Source organism: Girardinichthys multiradiatus, chromosome 3 (genome assembly GCF_021462225.1).
Source record: "Girardinichthys multiradiatus isolate DD_20200921_A chromosome 3, DD_fGirMul_XY1, whole genome shotgun sequence".
NCBI lineage: Eukaryota > Metazoa > Chordata > Actinopteri > Cyprinodontiformes > Goodeidae > Girardinichthys > Girardinichthys multiradiatus.
In genome coordinates, this window is record NC_061796.1 from 1,371,550 (window position 1) to 1,394,338 (window position 22,789).

The window sequence follows — 22,789 nt, forward strand, 5'->3', positions numbered from 1 at the left end:
TTGCCCAGGGCAATTATTTTGGAGCTTTGCACTGAGCTGGTCTCAGTGTTACAGAGGGAAAACAGCAGAAAACATAAACCTGCATTGCAGGTGCCATTTCAAGTTTTTACTTCAAATGGAGCTTTTCAGAGGGAGCTGACTGACAGGTCGAGTATGTAAGTCATCCCTGAGCCATGCCATGCCAGCCATATGGGGCGGCCTCATCCATATGTTGTTCAGATATATAAAGTTCCCCTAAACTGTGGTTCTCATTTGCAGCGAGGAGCCCTTTTTCTGAATATAATTAGAGCTATGACTGCATTAATACTGCTATAAGGGCCCCATCTGGAAGTTAAAATCATTTTGTGAGAGAAAGTATTTTAATTCAATATATAGTTGCAACCTATTTGTGATGCGCAAATGTGTCTCACAAATAAAATGGCATGTTGGCCTCTTCAACTCATGATTCCTTTTATAGTATAATAGTAATTGTAATTATTCTACACTCACCGGCCACTTTATTAGGTACACTTTGCTTGTACCGGGTTGGACCCCCTTTTGCCTTCAGAACTGCCTTAATCCTTCAACAAGGTACTGGAAACATTCCTCAGAGTTTGGTCAATATTGACATGATAGCATCACACAGATGCTGCAGATTTGTCAGCTGCACCTCCATGATGTGAATCTCCCGTTCCACCATATCCCAAAGGTGCTCTATTGGATTGAGATCTGGTGACTGTGGAGGCCATTTGAATACAGTGAACTCATTGTCATGTTCAAGAAATCAGTCTGAAATGATTCGTACTCTATGACATGGCGCGTTATCCTGCTGGAAGTAACCATCAGAAGATAGGTACGCTGTGGTCATAAAGTGACGGAAATGGTCAGCAACAATACTCAAGTAGGCTGTGGCATTGACACGATGCTCAATTGGTACTAATGGGCCCAAAGTGTGCCAAGAAAATATCCCCCACACCATTACACCACCACCACCAGCCTAAACCGTTGATACAAGGCAGGATGGATCCATGCTTTCATGTTGTTGATGCCAAATTCTGACCCTACCATCCGAATGTTGCAGCAGAAATTGAGACTCATCAGACCAGGCAACGTTTTTCCAGTCCAATTTTGGTGAGCGTGTGCAAATTGTAGCCTCAGATTCCTGTTCTTAGCTGACAGGAGTGGCACCTGGTGTGTTCTTCTGCTGCTGTAGCCCATCCGCCTCAAGGTTCGACGTGTTGTGCGTTCAGAGATGCTCTTCTGCATGCCTTGAGGCATAGTCTCGTCTTTACAATGATGAGCATTGAGCTGTGATTGAGCTCAATGCAGCAGCTAGAAGCGATGTATGGATTTGATCCAGACATTGTAAACTGAATGGGTATTATTTTCAGTCAGGTTTGAGTCGCTGATGTCATTTAAGACGTTTTTGGTTTGCTGTAATTCATTACAAACATCCCTCATTGTGTGTAGACAAAATCTCTCTGTGGCTGCCACAACAGCTTTGCCATGGTTATTTGGACACATGGTAGGTGCCTTCTGGATATTTATACTACTTTGCATCAGTGACGTGCGGTCAGGGGAGGCAGGTGAGGCAGAGCCTCACCAGCCATAATGGAAATATAATATGTAAAGATCAAATAAATTTAGATTGCTATATTCACCCGGTGGTTTATACTATAAAGTATTTATTTTTCATCAACCAATTTTGATTGTTTTTGATAGTTTTTTCTTAAAAATAGCGGAATTTTCACAATTTCCCATTCAAATGCTCTGAAGCGAAGCTGGTGAGGCAGCAGCGAGCTGAGCCTCACCTTCGATTGCGGAACCTCTCGCTAACTGTGCTGGCTGCCATTCTATGGGAGCATGTTCCTCCTGTCTACGTCGCCAATAAAATGGTTAGAAAACATTGAACATATGAACTGATTTTCCATAATTTAGCTTATTTATATAATATGCAGTATTTTTTGTTACCAACTCTGTGTGTGTGTGTCACGTGTTTGGTGAGCTGAACGATCAGAAACGGCAGAGAACAGATTCGAGGTGAGGCAGGCAGTGTTCTTGCCTCATGGCACGGGGCACTTGTGATCCCAGACATTGGTCTTGTGACTCCAGGACTGCAGAGTAAGTGATAGCGAGCTAGCGATACAGAATAAGTCAAGTGCAGCGATAGATTTATTGTTTTCTTGCCTCTTCTCACGTCAACATGGATTACTACATCTCTAAACTTAAACAGTTTTATAAAGTGGACTTTCAATCTAAGCAGGAAATAATAAGTAAAGGAAGAACAACACCGGAGCTCAAAGGTTTGCTTCAAAGTACGAAACAGAAGGGCACACGCTCTTTTCAAATGGAGTGGTACACAAGAAAAGACTGGCTTTGTGGATGTTCTGCCAGAAATCGCCTTTTCTTCTTCCCTTGCCTTCTTTTTTCAACTTGTGGCACTGTGTGTATTCAGGCGGGATTTTGTAACTTGAAGAATTTGCAAAGAAGCCTCACCAAACATGAGTGGTTGACCGCTCATATTCAAAGGCAGATTGCACTAAAAACATTTGGGACGTCGAAGATAGACTTGGCATTGGATGAACAACGAGACTCAACATCAGTATCCATAATGCTAAGGTAAAGGAGATCCGAGAGATTTTAAGAGATCTCATCAATGCAATTTGCTTCCTCGCCAAACAGCAGCTAGCATTTCGAAATGATGAGAGCATGGGCTCTGCTAATCGTGGCAACTATGTTGAACTTTTACATGTCTTTGCTGAGAAAGATGACAGGCTAGCTAGACATTTGGAGACATCTACTTTATTTTCTGGTTTGTCTAACAGAATACAGAATGATTTAATTGAGGCAGTCGGTGATGTCATTAGAAATTATATTAAAAAGGACATCAGTGCAGCCCCATTTGTTGCTGTAGAGATGAGACCACAGATGTCACAGGCAAAGCTCAGATCTCTTTCAAATTGCGCTATGTGGCCAAAACTGAAGCAGGTTTTGAGGTGAAAGAGGCATTTTTGGGCTATGATGATGTGAGTGCGGACTGACGTGCTCCTGCCTTAGCGGAGTATGTCCTGAGAGTGTTGGAGAAATATGGCTGTGTTGATAAGCTTGTAGCTCAGACATATGATGGGGCAGCTGTAATGGCATCAGAGCTTAATGAGGTGCAGGCTAAAATTAAAGAAAATGCGCCCAAGGCCATGTTTACCCACTGTTAAGCACACAAGCTGAACATGGTGCTATTGCATTCGTCAAAGTGCAGGCCAGTGTGCCGCGCGCTTTTTAAAAACAGCTGAGAGAATAGGGACGTTTTTCAGCAAGTCCACAAAGTGCATTCACTTATTGGATAATGTTGTCAAGCGCCATTTACCCAGAGCAGCACCTACAAGGTGGAATTCTAATTCTAGGCTGCTGCAGACAATAAGCATGCACCAAAATGATCTGCGTGCTGTGTTTCATATCATTATGGAAATTCCCAATAGCTGGGATAATGACACGCTGATGATGGCAGCAGGATACGATCGGTGGCTGTCAAAAGCATCGACATGTTTCTTGAGTACTTAATATGAGGGCATTTTCAATGAAACCGACACACTTTTCAGAGTGCTGCAAAACAAAGTGATGGACATTGAATACTGTCTTGCACACATCCGTGACACAGTTTCAGTTATTGAGCGCATAAAACTGAAGTTTGACAGTTTCTACGACTGCTTTGAGCAGAAATGCGGCGCACTTGGTTTGACAGAGTGTGCAGACAGACAGTCGATTAGAGATGAACGGAGATGCTGTTGTGTAACATTCTTGACGACAGGCTAGGTTTGATCATTTCGATGAACGGGCTTTCCTCGGTTTGGTGGATTGCGCAAAAATTGCAGAAATTAGAATTAGAGCACCAAGCAAAATAAACAGGCTAGAGAAAATTAGTGCTTTACTGCCATGGTTCAAATTAAAATATTTCGAAGTTAAAATTATTTAGTGCACTGTCTCTAATTTGCAGCTCAGTGTAGGGGTTAAATAATACTCATCATGCTGTTTTTTAAATTAAAATGTACATTGTCTCATCTTGTTTGGAAATAAAGGTGGACAGATTTTGAACTTATAAACTTTTCCAGATTGCTTTTTTTTTCTGGTTTTTACTTGCAATACTTTTCAGTGCAATATCTGAAGGAATACTTTATAAACATTTATCTTACAGTGTCCTAAAAGTAAAAACGTCTACAATTACTTTTACCTGCAAGAGATATAAAGAATCTACTAGTGTTTGCTCTTCTCTTGTCCCTTATTTAACTTTTTATTTACAAGCTACAATATAAACTCTGTATAAACTACAGTAGTGTTTTTAATTTTCCCACTTATCTAGTGTTTCTCTGACAGTTTTTCTCCTGCTCTGCCTTTAGCTGTGACTGCTCCCTCAGTCAGAGAACTTCCCTGGAAATGTTGTAAGACCCCCTCTTTTATTCCCCCTAGCTCAAGTTTCCCCCTAGTTTATTTTATTTAAACACAGATTCATTTCTTTAAATGTTTTTAATTTTGTTTTTACCGTGTCCTGTCCGGCAGAGTATCGCTCAGAATTGTTGTCTGAGTGCCATGAAATTGCCCAACAGATTTACTTTCACAAGCAGAGCATCACAGCTAATGCTTTAAAGCTCTGCTTGATATTTATAAAAGAAACTTTATTATAAACTTCTTTGGGAATATTTCAATTATTACGGACACGGAGACTGAAATGAAAAGGAAAAATGAAGCTCAAAAAAGAGAGAGATGGGGAAAAAGTGGAGAAAAAGAGGAAAGAGTGGAGGTGAGAAAGAAGGATAAAGAGAATACAAGATTACACCCTGCTTGCTAATACACCTGCAACTGTTTTTTTTTGTTTGTTTTGTTTTTTAACAAAATAGTACATGGTATTTCTGAATGTAAAATGTACTTAGTGAGAGGTGCAGCCCAAAATAGAACATCTGTGTATCTGTCAACACCTGAAGCTTAACACCTGTGAGTATGGGTGTGGACGCGCTTTTGTATACAAGGTTTCTCCACAAAAATATGCAATAGCGAGTGTGAGGACCCACAGGCCTGCCCCATGGTCCCTGGACGGACACTGAGGAGATCCGAGCCACAGACATCTAAAGGCCCCCCAAAGCACAAGAATCCCAGGAGAACCACCGCCGGGACTACCGCAACCCCCCCAGAGAAGAGCGGTGGAGAGTCCCAGGGGAACCACCCGACAGAGCCCAGGGGGCCAGGCCCCGGCAAGGCCCCGGCAAGCAGCCACCGGGAGTGAGCCAGCCCACACCAAAGCACCCGGCCGTGGACACCGAGAACCACAAGTACACCAGCGGGCAGAGACTCCAACCACCGGCGGGCGGTGTGGCGGGGAGGAAGCTGATCCAGGAGAGGGAGCAGTTCAAGACCCAACCTGTCGCAAAAAAAAACAAAAACAGGCACACAGTCACAATCGCCCACACCCACCCTCATGCATACAAATAAAATCACTCACACTCAACGTAAGGATAAACAACAATGGACGTCATACACTCACTCACACTCCCCATGCATACTCTATACTCCCGGGTCCAGGCGCCGGTACCCCCTCAGGGCAACCAGCCCCCGGACCCAGGAGGTGGTCCCCTTCCCTCCTGGGGCAGAGGCAGGCAGACATCGCCGGTACTGCCCAGACCCGGGTGACCCCGGCCCAGCTCCCGCCCCCCTGCCCCGAACCCAGTCCCCAACAACCCCCACCCACCTCCGGAGAGGGGGCTATGTACAAAAGAGGGGTCCACATGGCCCAAAGCAACCCGCCAACCAGAGCCGCCCCAGGACGGAGCAGTCCCGACCCACCAACGAGCTCCGACCCCAACCCCATGAGTCTCCCACCCCCAGTGAACCCCAACAAGAACCTCCCCACAGGGCCAACCCCAACAAGGACACCGATATCGAACACATCCCCCCGAACCCAAACGCCACAAATCCCCCACACCCACAGGGGCACACCCCCACAGGTGAACTCCGTGGCCGAGAAGCTGATGAAGCCACACCCACACAGCCCCGCTCTAAGAACCCCTGCCGCAACCCGCTTCCTCACCACACTGCGCGCCGCAAGGCAAGGGCCCTGCGCAACGCCACCCCCGCCCACTGGCGCAACAGGGCAGACCCCACCCAGCACCGCACCCACAACCGGACCCCCAGACCCCACACCATGACGGAACAAACTCATCCACCAAGAGGTCCCCGGCCAGCGGCAGGCACCCAGGGCCAGTGACCCCACCACGCCCCCCTCAGCAACAAAAAACAGTACATCACTGCCACTGCAACGACCGCCCAGGGAGAAACACTATCCAGCTCAGCTCCACCATCGCCACCCAGCCGATTCAAACGCCAGTGACCCCACGCCCTAGAAGTGGACACAACCCCTCCACCCCACAGGCCCCAGCCCCTCCACGCCACCCCCCAGTCCACCACCCCGATCCCCCCTCGGACAAGACAGCCAGCAGAGCCGCACACCTCCAAGCCCGCCCAACCCCCCCCAGACAGTGCCAGCAGCACCAGTCCACGAGAGGGATACATGCACCGGCCGGGGACCTGGGCCATGCAGGCCAACCGCTCCAGGCCTAGCACAACCCGCCAGCCGTCCCGGTGCAGTCACAAGACATGCTCTGCCGCCCCACCCACCCAACCGCAGCCCAGCGCCCGACCCCGAGCCAGGACCACAGAAGGAAGCAGTGGAAAGAAGGCCACGGCGGCCCCAGTTACCGGGCACCCCGCCAACCCCACCCCCAAACTCGGGGGTGCTCCAGCCCGCCGGCCACCCGCACCCCCGCATGGCGCACCATGAAGCAGTCCAGCTGGCCAGGTCCTTCATCAAAGCAGGGCCACATCCCAATAAACGCCGGCTAAGACCCCCCAGCCGGCAGACCAGGGCCAAATCCAGGGGCTGAGATCCAAGGGAACCCAAGCAATCCCGAGAGAGCCGAAACGCCAGCCCAGCACCAGACAATCCCCAAGACCCGACCCCCATCCCCAGCTCAGACCCAACTAGAGGGCCCATTCCCTCTCCCGGCCTCCGACCACAGATGGGAAATAGCGAAAGGGGGTGTGAAAAGAGCCCAAGCCTGCCTCCGCCAGCTCATATGTTGTGTTGATGCGTGTTGTTGTAGTGTGCATTTAAAAAGAAAAACGGTGGGGAAGAGGGTCTGCCCCCCCATTCTGAACCCTCAATGTCTACATGCAATTATACCCTTAGAGGTGAGCGCAGGCACCAGAGGTTAGGCTACTAGGATATCCTTCCCTCCAGATGCCCACCCCCAAGACCCTATATGTGAATGTCATGAAAATGCTATAAGTGAGAGTGTCTAAGTTGTACAATAAAATTGGGGCATATGCTGCCATGGGAGCATATGGAAAACCCTTGCGGCACTCCGACGGCGCACCCGCAACCCAAGGCCCTCCATGAGTGGCATTGTGATGGAGCTGGAAGAGGAAGGTGTCCGGGGATGGGGAGGGAAGGACTGGGGGGCAAACCGCTCTCCCAGGGAGCCAGCTCCCCGGCTGACCCCAACAGGCACCCCCGTTTGCCGAGTCCCAACAAAGGGGGGAGGCATAGGCACATCTGCCGGGCAAAAAACTAGGGACAGGTAACAGGCCCCGAGAACCAACTGAAAACCGGGACCAACGTCCCCAGCCTCCCCTGGAACCACCCAGCCCCTCAGACCCCGATTCCCAGCCCCGTTACCCAGTCCACCGCCCGAAGTAGCCACCGATCCCCAACAAAAAGGACCCAACCAGAAGCGGCCAAGAATGCGGCCCCACTCCAAACAAAGGAGCAGACCAGCCAGACCAGCGCAACCACAATACGCAACACAAAGGAGGGCACATGACCAGCACGCACAGCCACCCCCGAACCCAAGGGGCAGCCCCCGAAGCCGGTACCAGACAGCAGCCACAACCAGGCAAGCAGGGCAACAAAACACATCCCACTCCAACACCAAGGCCGCCACCAAACCGCACCCGACCCAAAACGGCAGGCCCACCCAAATGCAAGCTCCAGGCCATGATAGGTACATGCACCCCCCCCCCCTCCCTTCTCTGAAGGCTCTTTTTTTTTTTTGGTTAGGCAGGTCCTTCAGGTCACTGGTGATCCAAGGTTTGTTATTGGGGAAGCATCTCATGGTTCAGGTGGGGATGATGTTATCCACACAGAAGTTTATATAGTCGGTTAAAACACTCAGTCATGGCATTGATGTCCTCTCCATGTGGCTGGCACAGTGCATCCCAGTCTGTAGCCTCAAAGCAACCTTGCAGAGCTTCTTCAGCTTCCTGTGACCATTTTCTCACAGTCCTCTTTATTACAGGTTACCTCTGAACAAGGGGCTTATATTTCAAGCAGAGAAAAACAAGATTGTGATCTGATTTTCCTAGATGAGGTCTTGCTGTAGAGATGTATGAGTCCTTGACATTTGCATAAAAAAAATCCAATGTTTTGTTTTCTCTGGTAGAGCAGCTGACAAACTGTTGAAACGTTGGAAGTGTAGCAGAGAGTGAAGCATGGTTAAAATCACCAGAAATTGCCACAAAAGCATTGGGGTTTTGTGTCTGTAGCTTAGCAACAACTGAGCTGATGGCATCACATGCAGTGTCAGCAACAGCGGAAGGTGGAACGTAAACTGTTGCCAAAATAACACTGGTGAACTCTCTGGGTAAATAATATGGACGAAAACTTACTGCCAACAGTTCAATATCTGGACTGCAGAGATGACACTTCACAGTTACATGTCCTGGATTACACCATCTGTTGTTCACAAGTACTGCCAGTCCACCTCCTTTACATTTGCCGCTCCTCCTTAAATCTCTGTCTGCTCGTATGTTTAAAAAGCCCGGCAGAGAGACGTTGGAGTCAGGGATATGATCCTGCAGCAATGTCTCAGTAAAACACATGATACTGCATGCCCGGTACTCTGGCTGGGTCCTTTGTAGGGCTTGGAGTTCATCCAACTTGTTTCCCAAGGATCTCACATTGCCCATCAAAATTGACGGAAGAGATGGTTTGAACTTCCTCCTTCTCTCTCTTCTCTTAGCTCCTGCTCTACATCCACGGCGTCTCCTTTTCAACTCATCATGGATTTGGGGTTGTAGCTGAAGTATTATTTGAGCTTTTGAGATATTAATCAACTGCTCCCGGTTGTAAGAAACAACCCCGTTGCCATGGCAATGCATCATAACAAATGTCCAAAAATAGAAAGTATTAAGAAAAATCCTCCAAGCTGCACAGCATCCGACACTGGAATGGACAGTCGTCCAAAAAAAATCAACTGTATCCACCACAAGAGGAATAGTTCCCAAAAAAGAATAAATCAGAATCAAAAGTAACAGAGCTACTCCAACCTGCTGCCACCTTGAGCGGCGCAATTTAAGGTCTTGCCCCTAATGACGACATCCAATCAGTATGCAAAAAAATAAAGGGAACACTTAAACAACACAATATAACTCCAAGTAAATCAAACTTCTGTGAAATCAAACTGTCCACTTAGGAAGCAACACTGATTGACAATCAATTTCACACGCTGTTGTGCAAATGGAATAGACAACATGGGGAAATCTTTGGCAATTAGCAAGACACACTCAATAAAGGAATGGTTCTGCAGGTGGGGACCATGTCTCAGTACCTATGCTTTCTGGCTGATGTTTTGGTCACTTTTGAATGTTGGTGGTGCTTTCACACTCATGGTAGCATGAGACGGACTCTACAACCCACACAAGTGGCTCAAGTAGTGCAGCTCATCAAGGATGGCACGTCAGTGTGAGCTGTGGCAAGGTTTGCTCTGTCTGTCAGTAGTGTCCAGAGCCTGGAGGCGATACCAGGAGACAGGCCAGTACACCAGGAGACGTGGTGGAGGCCATAGGAGGGCAACAACCCAGCAGCAGGACCGCTACCTCTGCTTTTGTGCAAGGAGGAACAGGAGGAGCACTGCCAGAGCCCTGTGAAATGACCTCCAGCAGGCCACAAATGTGCATGTTTCTGCACAAACGGTTAGAAACCAACTCCATGAGGATGGTATGAGGGCCCGACGTCCACAAATGGGGATTTTGCTCACAGCCCAACACCGTGCAGGACGCTTGGCATTTGCCAGAGAACACCAGGATTGGCAAATTCGCCACTGGCGCCCTGTGCTCTTCACAGATGAAAGCAGGTTCACACTGAGCACATGTGACAGACGTGACAGAGTCTGGAGACACCGTGGAGAGCGATCTGCTGCCTGCAACATCGTTCAGCATGATCGGTTTGGCAGTGGGTCAGTAATGGTGTGGGATGGCATTTCTTTGGAGGGCCGCATGGCCTCCATGTGCTCGCCAGAGGTAGCCTGACTGCCATTAGGTACCGAGATGAGATCCTCAGACCCCTTGTAAGACCATATGCTGGTGCGGTTGGCCCTAGGTTCCTTCTAATGCAGGACAATGCTAGACCTCAAGTGGCTGGACTGTGTCAGCAGTTCCTGCAAGATGAAGACATTGAAGACCTGAATCAGATTGAGGACATCTGGGACATCATGTCTTGCTCCATTCACCAACGTCACGTTGCACCACAGACTGTCCAGGAGTTGGCGGATGCTTTAGTCCAGGTCTGGGAGGAGATCCCTCAGGAGACCATCTGCCATCTCATCAGGAGCATGCCCAGGCGTTGTAGGGAGGTCATACAGGCACGTGGAGGCCACACACAATACTGAGCCTCATTTTGACTTGTTTTAAGGACCTTACATCAAAGTCGGATCAGCCTGTAGTGTGTTTTTCCACTTTAATTATGTGTGTGACTCCAAATCCAGGCCTCCATTGGTTAATACATTTGATTTCCATTGATGTTTTTTGTGTGATTTTGTTGTCAGCACATACAACTTTGTACAGAACAAAGTTTTCAATGAGAATATTGCATTCATTCAGATCTAGGATGTGTTATTTGAGTGTTCCCTTTTGAGCAGTGTATAATAGTGCATTCCCATTACTCTGGCTGGGTCCTTGGTAGGGCTTAGAGTTTATCCGACTTATTTCCCAATGATCTCAGATTGCCCATCATAATCGATATAAGAAATGATTTGAACTTCTTCCTTCTCTCACTTCTCTTTCCTCCTGTTCTGCATCCACGGCGCCTCCTTTTTCACTCATCAAGGATTTGGGGATGTAGTTGAAGAATTATTTGAGCTTTTGGGTTCTCCGGTTGTAAAAATGTACCTTGTTACTATGGTGATGCATCAAAACAAATTTCCAAAAGTAAAATCCTTCCAGCTGCAAAGCATCGGACACTGCAGAGGACAATCGTCCAAATAAATCTATCCCTATCCACCCAAGAGGAACTCGAGTTCTTAAAAATAATTAATCAGAATGAAAGGTAACAGCTACTTCAACCCACTGCCAACTTGAGCGGCGCATTTCTAGAACTTATAGTTAATTAATTTATTAATTAATTAGAATACCACTACACCACTGAAACACATTCGATTAGGAGTCTGTGGAGTTTATTAATGTTTGATTTCAGGTGTCTCAGGGACCACTGATTGTTTATTACAGCAAAAATAGGGAACTACAAGTAAGAAATATTTTTGTGTTTTGATTTTTGGGATTTCTACTGATAAAAGTATTAGTATCAAAGTAATCATGACTGAAAATGTCCCCTTATTATTTCCTGGTCTTGGATCAGAGTAAAAGAGTCAGAAAACATGGATATAATGCTGTCTTTGTCTATCTGAGACCTGATCCTATTTAAATGCAGCCATGTGTTGCTGTTTTGTTATAAGTCCTAGTCTCACAGTCCAACTTATATTTACATTTTTCTTGTGTAATGCCTCTATTTACAAACTCTCCCTCTTTCTCATGCTGTGTAAATGATACTGGGAATTCAAACAAGAACTATTGACATTGAAATGGCTTTAAAAATTAGCTTGAACAGAACAGTGATTTACCAGCATCAAAGGTACTTGTACTGGTCGTCTTCTGCTTTATCTGGGACCAGGTCGCAGGGGCCGCAGACATAGTAGAAACACCCAGACTTCCTTCTCTCCAGAGACCTATTCCATCTCTTCCGGGGGAAGTCCAAAGTTTTCCCAGGCCAGCCGAGAGACATAGTCCCTCCAGCATGGTGACATACCTGGAACACCTCCCGGGGGAGGCGTCCATAACGCATCTGTTACAAATGCCCGAGCTACCTTAACCGACTCCTCTTGATGTGGAGGAGCAGCGGCTCTACTCCGACTCCTCCCGGATGGGCGAGCTCCTCACCTTATCTCTAAGGGAGTGCCCGGCCACCCTACGGAGGAAGCTCATTTTAGCCGCTTGGGATCTGGGATCTCGTTCTTTTGGTCATAGCCCATAGATGAGGGTAGGAACGAAGACCGTCCGGTAAATCGAGAACTCTCTCTTCCCCACAACAGACCCACACAGCTTCCTCATTACGGTGGCAGTTGCACTGATTCTTCTGTTGATCTCCCGCTCCATTCTCCCCTTACTTGTGGACAAGACCCCGAGATACTTGAAGTCCTCCACTTGAGGCAGAAGCTCCCCTTGCAGAAGCAACCCTTTTCTGGTCGATCACCTTGGACCTGGACTTGAAGGAGCTGATCCTCATCCCAGCTGTTTCACACTCGGCAGCAAACTGCCCAAGTGCATGCTGTAGGGCCAGCAGGACTACGTCATCTGCAAAAAGGAGACAAAATCCACTGGTCCCCAAATCAGACCCTCTCTGGCCCTTGACTGCGCCTAGAAATCCTGTCCATTAAAGTTATAAACAGGACCAGTGACAAAGGGCAGCCCTGTGGGAATCCAACATGCACTAGGAACAGGTCCGACTTGGTACCAGCCATGCTAACCAAACTTCTGCTCCGCTTGTACAGAGACCGGATGGCCCTTAATAAAGGGCCCCTGACTCGACAAAACACATGTTGGAACGGATGGGCAAACTCCCACAAACCTGTATCATGTAGACGGTGTAGAGTTGATCCAGCATTCCATGGCCGGGACCAAAACAAAACTGCTGTTCCTGAAGCTGAGGTTCGACTATCGGGCGGACTCTCCTCTAGAACGTCCTGGCATAGGCCTTACCAGGGAGGCTGAGGAGTGTGATCTTACCGTCAAGGTCAGCAGCTCCCCAACCCCACTGTAAACGGTGTTGGTGAAGCACTGCTTCCCTCTCTGAGGTGCCGGACAGTTTGTTAGATTCTCTTCAAGGCTGACCGGTAGTCCTTCTCCATGGCCTTAACAAACTCTTCCCAGGCCCCAGTTTTTGCCTCTGCCACAGCCAGGGCAGCAGCAAGCTTAGTCTCACAGTACCCGACAGGCACCTCAGAGGAGTCCCACAACCCAACCACAGACAATAAGACTCCTTCAGCTTGATGGGATCCTTTACTGCCAGTGTCCACCATCGGGTTTGGGGATTGTCGCCATGACAGGCATCGCAGACCTTATGGCCACAGCTACAGAAAGCAGCATTGACAAAAGAGGCGGAGAATATAGTCCACTCAGACTCCATGTCCCCAACCTGTCCCGGTTTTTCTCCTGGTGGTGAGAGTTGAATACATCCCTGGCTGAGGGCTGCGCCAGATGTTCCCAGCAGACTCTTACTATACGCTTGGACCTGAAAAGTCTGTCCGGCTTCGTCCTCTTCCAGCGGATCCAACTCACAGCGAGGTTGTGATTGGTGGAGCTCAATCCCTCTCTTCCTGAGTGTCCAAGACATGTAGCCAATGGTCTGAAGACTCGACTACAAAATTGATCCTCAACCTACTGTCTAGGGTGTCCTGGTGCCAATTGCACTGATGAACACCCTTATTATTGAACATGGTGTTCATTATCCGTAACTGGCACAGAAGTCTAATAACGAAACTCCACTCTGGTTCAGATTGGAGAGGCCATTTCTCCCAAAAACACCTCTCCAGGTGTCACTGTCATTTCCCATGTGGGTGTTGAAGTCCCCCAGCAGAATGACAGAGACCCAGAAAGGGGCACTGTCCAGCAACCCTGACAGGGATGCCAAGAAGGCCGAGTACTCTGCACCACTGCTCGGCCAACATTCAGTGATCTCTCCCCAACTCGAAGGCGTAGGGATGCAACCCTCTTTGTTTTGGGGTTTACCTGGGGGGCGAAAGCAAACACACCCCAGCCTGCTGCCTCTCCCCATGGGCCACTCAGAGTCTAACCTCTCTCGCTGTGCATGGAGGTGAGCGGATATCCCTCGACCTCCTGCACAAGCTCAGGCTCCTTCCACCTAGCGAGGTGACAGTTCATGACTTTTCATGTCACCCAGAGCCTGTTTGCCATGGGAGACCCTACCAGGGACACTTAAGCCCCGGACAACATAGCATCTAGGACCATTTGAGCACTCAAACCCCTCCACAACGTTAAGATTGTGGTTCAAGGAGGGGAACTTACCAACTTTTTTCTTCAGCTGGAAGTAATATTACAATTTTGGATTGATCGACTAATGGATTGATAGTCATGGAGAATCTGTGAAAGGAGCTAAATTCAAGGGTGATGGCAAGGAGGCCATCTAGCCTCAAAGCTCATCAAAGATAAATCGTTTAAAAGCCAGTGGAAAATGCAAAAAAAAACTAAAAAAAACTGGTCAGCAGGTGTAAGAAGGCTTTGATTATTGCGATGCCAGTAAAGATTTTTCCACTGATTATACTGATTTTCCTCATGCTTTTTTTAATTACAACGCCAATTCTAATGAATTTGGGATTTTGTGTAAAACATAAATAAAAACTGAATACAATGATTTCCAAATTCAATCTATATGCAATTGAATACACTACAAAGACAAGATATTTTATGTTTCAACTGATAACCTTTATTGGTTTAAAAAAAATATTCAATCATTTTAAATTTAAAGCTTGCAAAAGATTCAAAAAAATCTGGGACAGGGGGACCTTTATCACTGTGTTACATCACATTTCCTTTTAAAAACACTCAATAAGCATTTGGGAACTGAGGACACATTTTCAAGATTCAGGATTCAAAATTCTTTATTGTCATCATTTCACCATAATTTACTTACAAAATTTAAAAACACTTATAGAAAAGGACAGCATATGTACATGGAATGTGGCATGTAGTATTTAGTATTTCTATAACATGCAGCTTGTGCTGAAACAGTCTAAGATAGGTTGTTGGCTTGTTTGATTGTCAGTATGGATGTTTAGCATCTGCCTGCAAGGGGACAATTGCATTCACTGCTTTGGGAAAGAAACTGTTTCTGAGTCTATTTGTTTTTGATGTGATGTTCCTGAAACATTTGGCTCAGGCAATGCACAAACAGTGCATTGCCTGAGTGGGTGTGGTCTGAAGCAATGTGTCTTGCCCTTTTCTGGACTTGTGCAACATAAATGGAGTCCAGATCCAAGAGACGACATCCCACCATTCCCTGTGCTGTCTTCAGCACCTGTGCTAAGTCCTTTCTCTCCTGTGCCGTGCAGCTCCCATACCACACTGTCACACTAAGGCACAGGATGCTTTCAATTGTGGCCTTGCAAACGTTTGTGAGCAGCTGAGTAGAGAGTCCAGTCCGTTTCAGCTTTCTGAGAAAGAAGAGCCGTTGTTGGACCTGCTTTACCAGGTGGGAGGTGATCTCAGTCCAGGAGAGGTCAATGAAAATGTGAATGCCCAGGAACTTTATGCTGTCCTCACGCTCCACCACCTCTCCCTGTATGCAGAGAGGAGCGTGTTCAGTCCACCTGGACCTCCTGTAATCCACTATCACTTCCTTGGTCTTGCTGGTGTTCAGGATGAGATTGTACCTGGTGCATCACTGAGTCAGATTGTGGACCTCCTGTCTGTAGTGCGTCTCATCATTGTTAGATATGAGACCCACCACAGTGGTGTCGTCTACAAACTTCATAACTATGTTTGTTTAGTGAATAGCATATCAGTTGTGTGTGAATACGGTGAAGAGGGCAGGGCTTAGAACGCAACCCTGCTGCGGCATGCCGGTGCTGAGGGTCAGTGGATCAGATGTGAGTTTCCCTATCCTCACCTGGGACCTGTTGGTGAGCAAGTCACTGATCCAGGAGCAAAGTGGCGCAGATAGACCAAGGTGGCAGAGCTTCATGGCCAGCATGTCAGGAAGGACCATGTTGAAGGCTGAGCTGAGGTCCACAAATAACATCCTGACATAGGTTTTAGGGTACTGAAGGGCCATGTGAAGTGCTAACGAGACAGATCCTCTGTGGAGCGATTCTCCCTGTAGATGAACTGCAGGCTGTCCAGACCAGTACATCGTCCTTGATTTACTTCATGAGGGTCCTTTCAAAGCACTTCAAGCACTTCATGATGACCGGTGTCAGAGCAACTGGATGGTAATCATTGAGGCAGGTGATGGTTGATTTTTTTGGGCACAGGCACAATAGTGGAAGACTGCAGGCAGGCAAGGACCATGAAAAACTGCAGAGGTTGAAGATGTTAAAAAAAAACCTGCAAGTTGGTCAGCACATGATAGTGTCCAACCTGACACCATTTCTGGAACTGCAGCTGATGTTGATCTTTCTCATGATGGAACTCACTTGGTGCAACTGCAGGATGAGAGGCTGGTGCCGCACCTCCAGCTGAGGTGGCTGTTTAGTCCATCTGGCGCTCGGAGTGTCAAACATGCAAAGAAGCTGCCTGAGGTGCCAAGGAGAGCTGGGTCATGACACCTTAAACATTTAATTTTATTAACATTTAATGCATTGTCATTTTAGTATACTGAATAACATATAGGTTGAACAGGATTTGCAAATTTTTGTATTCTGTTTTTATTTATGTTTTATACAACATCCCAGCTTCCTTGTAATTGGGGTTGTAAAATTATTATTTTGACAACATGATTTAAGCTATTTTACTTTAATTGTTTTACACATACCTACCTCATTTCTTATCAGAAACAACCTTAGAGGTAAAATAATTTTAAATGTAAATCTCCCAAATCTAGATGATTTTGGGCTGAACAGTAGCTACCCATGGGTAACATGCTGACTGGTTAAAGGTTAGCTTGATAGAGAATAATAAAAAGGAGCAGAAAGAGGAAGAAGAAATAGATGTAGAAACAGTCAAAATGAAATAATCACATTTTGAATTTCTCAATCAATACCCCCAAATTATTATAAGGCTCCACTGCAAATCAGTTCTTTGTTCATTTTGTCTTTTAGAGAGATGGGCAAAACTACAAAAAACACTTTATTCAATTTACTTATCAAAGTAGGTCTTTGAGAAGACAGGAAAGTATACAATTGAGCCTTTATGAATAATTGTAACCCACTATAGATTAGACAAAATCTACAATAAATGTAGATGTGTGCAGCCAGTCCGTCTTAGAAGTTATTACAATTGTGTTGTATAGTTATTTCACCATGAACAAAGAATTAAAAGCTCACAAATGCTGAGATTTTTGCATTAACAAACTTCTGACTACAAATGTACATCCAAGCATATCGGGGATTACATTTATCGTGTCATTTTCTTCCATTTGTTGAACACAAGCTGTTTAAAGTGTGAAACCATTATCTGCATTAGAAGGAAGCAAACCATCTGATTTACAATAAAAGTTAATATGGGAGAACATTGCATTAATAAAGCTTTTATACCCCACGAGCTACACATTTTGTAATGAGGCCACACAGCTGTTGTTGCACTGGACCTGCTCATCCATCATGCTGAGGGAGTTCTAGGGTGATTCTGATCACCATACGGTCTCAATTTTGCTTTTTATAACTCCATGTACATGCGAATTTTGCATTTTAAATCTTCCTAACTGATTTGTAATACTTATACTTCTAGAAAAATCACCAGAAACCAAGTCCTCAACTAAGATGAAGCCTATAGAGGAAGGCATGGAGGATGATGTTTTTGAAGAATCAGCCTCCTCTCTCCAGCAGCACAAAGCTTCCACCAAAGAAGTGTAGCAAGCAGGTGAAGAACAACCAGAATCAGAAGTTGTTTACGGCCTCCTTTAGAGCCTGACTTCTTTACTGGTATCCTGCCTTTGCCAATAAATAAAGAAAATGTTCAAGACAGTGTGAATATTAGTTTTCATTTCTAAACACCATTTATAAACAATGTCTTCAGAGTTTGTTCATCAGAAAGCATGAGTTTCATTTTTCTTTGTACTTTTTGAGTGTTGTTTAAAAATCTACCTTTTTAAAATATGTTGCTTTTATGGAAAAACAAGACAACGTATTGCTTTGATGGAATGTATATGAAATATTATGATTGTCTGTGTGTTTAGGCTTTTACTTGTACTTTATGAAGGACCGATACTGCCATAATAAATAAACGACTCAATAAAAAAATTACTGGGCCACAATTTATCTAGAATTATAAATTAGTGCACCATTAAATGCAACAAAATAATAAAAAGAAAAAAAAACTATTTAATAATTTATCAGATAAAAACATACAATTCCATTTTTCCACTAATTTTATTTAAACCAATTTTCAATTCCTATATTTTCTTCAACCCTAAAGACCATATTTACCACGCTTCATTTTTGAAAAATGTATATCTGAATATTATTCAGGAAGTATAATTGTAAATGTTTAAAGATGCTAAATTAACGTTGAAGTTCTTAAAATATGTTCACTCTCGTTAGATTGTGAAAACAGTCCGTCATTGAGTCATGCCTGTATTTTGAAAACGTGAATGCCTTAATACTAGTTAGTACTAATCTACTTTCTGATCCACAAAGCTCCTAGCTTCTTTGGTAACAACATGACAGAAGTTAGCTGCTTTTAGCGACTCTTTTTCAGAACCAGATAGGCATAATGAGGCTCAGCACCTATTTTATAGAGGTTTGACTTCAGCAGATAGGAAAGAAGATGAGGCAGTGATGCTGTTCCAAAGACTGTCCCTCTGTCTCTGTCCAGCCCCCTTTGTTTTAACATTATCAGATCCATGTTGAGATTTAAAAGACAACACAGCAACCAATGAATGTAAAAAAGAAACACGCAAATCAATGGGCTCAAATTAAATAAATTTAATAAATTTAATAAAATTTGTGAATTAAAAGAGAAATAAATATTTATATCTGATAAAATTAATACATTTTTGAAAAAATCTCTTCTTTTCATTATTTTGTTTTTGCATTTAATAGCACACCAATATATATTTCATGCTACTTTTTGACCCAGTAATTTTTTTATTGATTATTGTTTTCATTCTTGTATGTATTGGTCATCAATGTTGTCATTGTTCTGTTGGGAATTCACTGCTGTACAACAATAAATTTGTGTCATCTGTTATCTACTCAGTCAATTATTTTCTTTGTAAGTCATAATAAATGCTGTCATTTTCTCCTGGTAGATGGGGAGTGTCAGGGTTTGAGGTTGGACCAGAATGCATACTCGGGAGCCACAGGATAAGTTGTGATATGATTTATTTGAAGACTTGAAAATGCAGGTTTTCTCAGGCCAGAAGTTCAGGTCCAAATCAAAGACGCACAAGACTTACAAGCAACAAAGCTGAACAGGAACTACATAGGCTGGAACTCAGGAACATAGCAGGTCTCTGGCTGAAGCATGACATGTGGGAAGAAAGAAAGATGCGGCGACGGGGAACGGGGGAAAACCGGTAAGCTTAAATACAGGTCAGTCAATGGTGAAACAGAAAATGAGAGAGGCAGGTATTCAGATGATTGCTGGCAGGTGTGACAACCAGGTGTAGGGAAACTGAAGGAAAGTTTCTATGGCCACGGAAGCTGGGAAACGCAGAGAATGGAGGGGAAACTAAACTAGTGACAACTCTAAGGGAAACAAACACTAAACTAACTGGGAGGAGCATGGATAAGAAAACCTAAACATAAGCAAACAAAAATAGTAACTCTAGAAGGAGCTAAATCTAAGGACATGGAAAGAACTAAGTAAACAAACAGAAATACTGAATAACAGAATATAACTGACAGGAACAGACAGGAACTGAAACATGAGGGACTAACCAAGAGAACTATAATAACTAACCCGGGATGAAATAAGTAACCATAAGCAAGAGGGAAAAGGAACTAATAAAACTAAGGAGCACCGAACTACTGGGAAACCAAATACAAGAACCTAGCCAGAGAATAAACATAAATGCACAGAACTACTAACCAGAAAGCACATGAGAACGACCTAACTAGAAAAGTAAACAAACCCAAAACCCAAAATGGCAGATCCCGACAGGGAGAAGTGCCCTCCTCTGTTCATTTGATGAAATACATGCCTGAGTCATTGCAGTATTGTACTGTGCTAAAGTATAACTGTCTAAACTTAAGTATAAATGTTTAACTGATGAAGAAAGGTTATACCTTTCAGTCTTTCAAATAGAAAACTATAATAGGAAACTATATTGGTCTTAAGGGATTAACCTATGGTTCTCCTTCTGATAAAAAATACAGTTTAACAATGTTCTTGAAACTGAATATTTTGACTCATAGCTGCTATGTGGATGTCAGTGGGGGCTCGCCAAAGAGCTGAAACAAACCATTATTTCTTCGCAAAAGCAAAGAGAATGGACATAGTGCCAGATAGAGATGAGGTTAAATAGTAGAAAGCAAAATGAGAACAGCTCTGGATACCAGATCACACTGAATAGGAACAATGTTAAGACTATTTTTGCACCCTTGACTGGTCTTCAGCAATGAAGCCACATACACAAACAAATCAGCATGCACTGTGTATTCTGCCATCTTTAGCAATGTGCGCTACAGTAGCTTGTGTGTTGAATTGGACCACATGGGCCGGACTTTGCTCCCATCATGCCTCAATGAGCATTAGCCACCCATAACCGTGTCACACATTGAGCCTGTTCCTTGTAAAATGTCTAATGATACACACCCCTGCAGACTAGGAACATCCCCACAAGAGCTGGAGTTTTGGAGATGATAGAAACAAATGATCTGGTCATCTCAATCTGGCTCTTGAAAAGGTCTAGTAACAACTTATTGGTAATGAATAAATCACTTCAGTTTGTAGTTTCTCTTTGCCATCATGAAAAAAAATTATTTAGTAAAACCAGTTTGACTAACCGCTATCCAGAACAAAAAGAAAGTCCAAATAACTATCCAAAGTCCTAAGGAGACTTGTACATTTACCCTAGTTGTAAAAATGTATTTGAGCCATTTCTAAACAATGGCAGATTCCAATATCATTGGTTCAAACAGCCTAAGTACAATTTATTCTAACATGTCACTGGTTTGCCAAAGCATGCAAGAAAACAGAAATATTCATCATCAGAAGAAGACAATTGGTTAAGATCTTTAGAAACATTAACTAAGCAAGTCTACTGTTGTGTCCCATCCATGGAATGAAACATGGATTCAACTGTACATGTACAAAGAAAGTGGTAAAAACTCTGAATTCTTAATTGCACCACATTGACCTACTTTTAGAACAGCCCAAGGAGCAGTCACAGCTGGAACCCCCGTGATGTCATGGAGACTAACAAAAAACCTTTCCTAGCCACACCTTTCTCTCATTATCCATGACAGTGCAGCTTATCACAAAGAGGAGGCAGCGCTCAACCACCTAAATGTCTTTGAAACTTGTTAGCAAGTACGATTCTACTTCGAAGAATCCTTGGTTTCAAAGTGTATTGCAATTTGATATTATTCTATACGTCAAATAAAGAACAACCCAAAGTTATGATGTGCAGACAAGTTGTTTTAAACCTTTCTTTTTGAGCTTCTGCAGAAAAGGAATCTGAACAAGAGGTTCTCCCCAGAAGAGATGGCGTCTCATCACTTTTTGTGAAGCGGCTTTCCCCCTCACTGCCTGAGAGGAGACAGCATAGGAACTGCAGCATCGCACACCTTCCTGCGTGCCTGTCCAGGGAACAGAAGCTGCCCAGTTGCTACCGAGAACAGGGTTTTTTTGTTTTTGTTTTTCGCCTTTACCACACAATCTAACGCCCTTTAGACCTTTTTCACTTGTATTCATTAAAACAGTCACATAAGAGCTGGTGTCTGGGTGGTTCAGGTCTACGATCAGAAAAGTAGATCTGCTTGTTTCTCCTCCAGCGAGATCTTAAGCTTTGTCAAGCTCTTATTTGAAGTGTCGGTGAGGAATAAGTGAACTTGTAATGCAAGTTGCACGGATCCTTTGTGAAAGGGCGTTTTTGTTGCAAACTAACACAAATAGTGTAATGGAAATTCTTTTATTAAGTGTTCCAAAGTGTGTGACCTTTGGGTTACCTCACTTCTGTGAACATCTGTGTTAGGGAGTAAGCTGTAAAAGCCATTATCAGAAGTTTAATGGTTCAGACCCATCTTTTAGGACAATGTCAGGAAGGGCAGTTAGGTCTGTTCCTAGATAACCTTGTCACCTTTGAACTCAAGAAGGGTTTGGGTCATAAAACACAGACTCTTTGCAGTTGAGATAACACTGTCATGTTCTGGTATAAATACTGTGTGTAAATGTTGATCGGGGCTCTGTTCAACTGACTTGCTTGGTGACAGTCATTCAAACGCTGATGCCTTTGAATAAAACTTATAAAGACAAAGTCCGGATTTTCTCTTGTTATGAGTCAACTTCTACCCACTTTGATAAGAAAATTCCACAACAATTTTAGCGTCACGGACAGGATCTAACGTGCCAGAGGAGACCACAGAACGGGGACACGGACGCCTGGCCAGCCTGAGAGTTGTTCTCAGTAAACCTCCATTTTACGGAGGGGAGTTCTGGTGCCCGCCTGCGGCTTCTGGCCGATTGGATCCGAACTATTTGTCTTCAAATATATCTGGGTGAGAAGTTGCTCTGTATGATATAATGTATATTATTATTTTTTATTACACATTAACCATCATCTCCTAACTAATTAATTAGGTTCCAGAGTTGCGAGAGG

At 44.7% G+C, this 22,789-nt stretch overlaps 1 protein-coding gene across 2 annotated transcripts in view; it reads left to right on the plus strand.

The window, feature by feature from the left end:
- The window catches only part of bves (blood vessel epicardial substance), a 49,933-nt gene extending 30,718 nt beyond the window's left edge, over positions 1-19,215 (plus strand). For both annotated transcript variants that reach the window (XM_047361693.1, XM_047361695.1), the window contains exon 8: positions 17,755-19,215. In XM_047361693.1, coding sequence (XP_047217649.1) covers positions 17,755-17,879 — 125 coding nt within the window. In that variant the 3' untranslated portion in view covers positions 17,880-19,215. The remainder of the gene's footprint in view (positions 1-17,754) is intronic.
- The last annotated feature ends 3,574 nt before the right edge of the window (positions 19,216-22,789 follow it).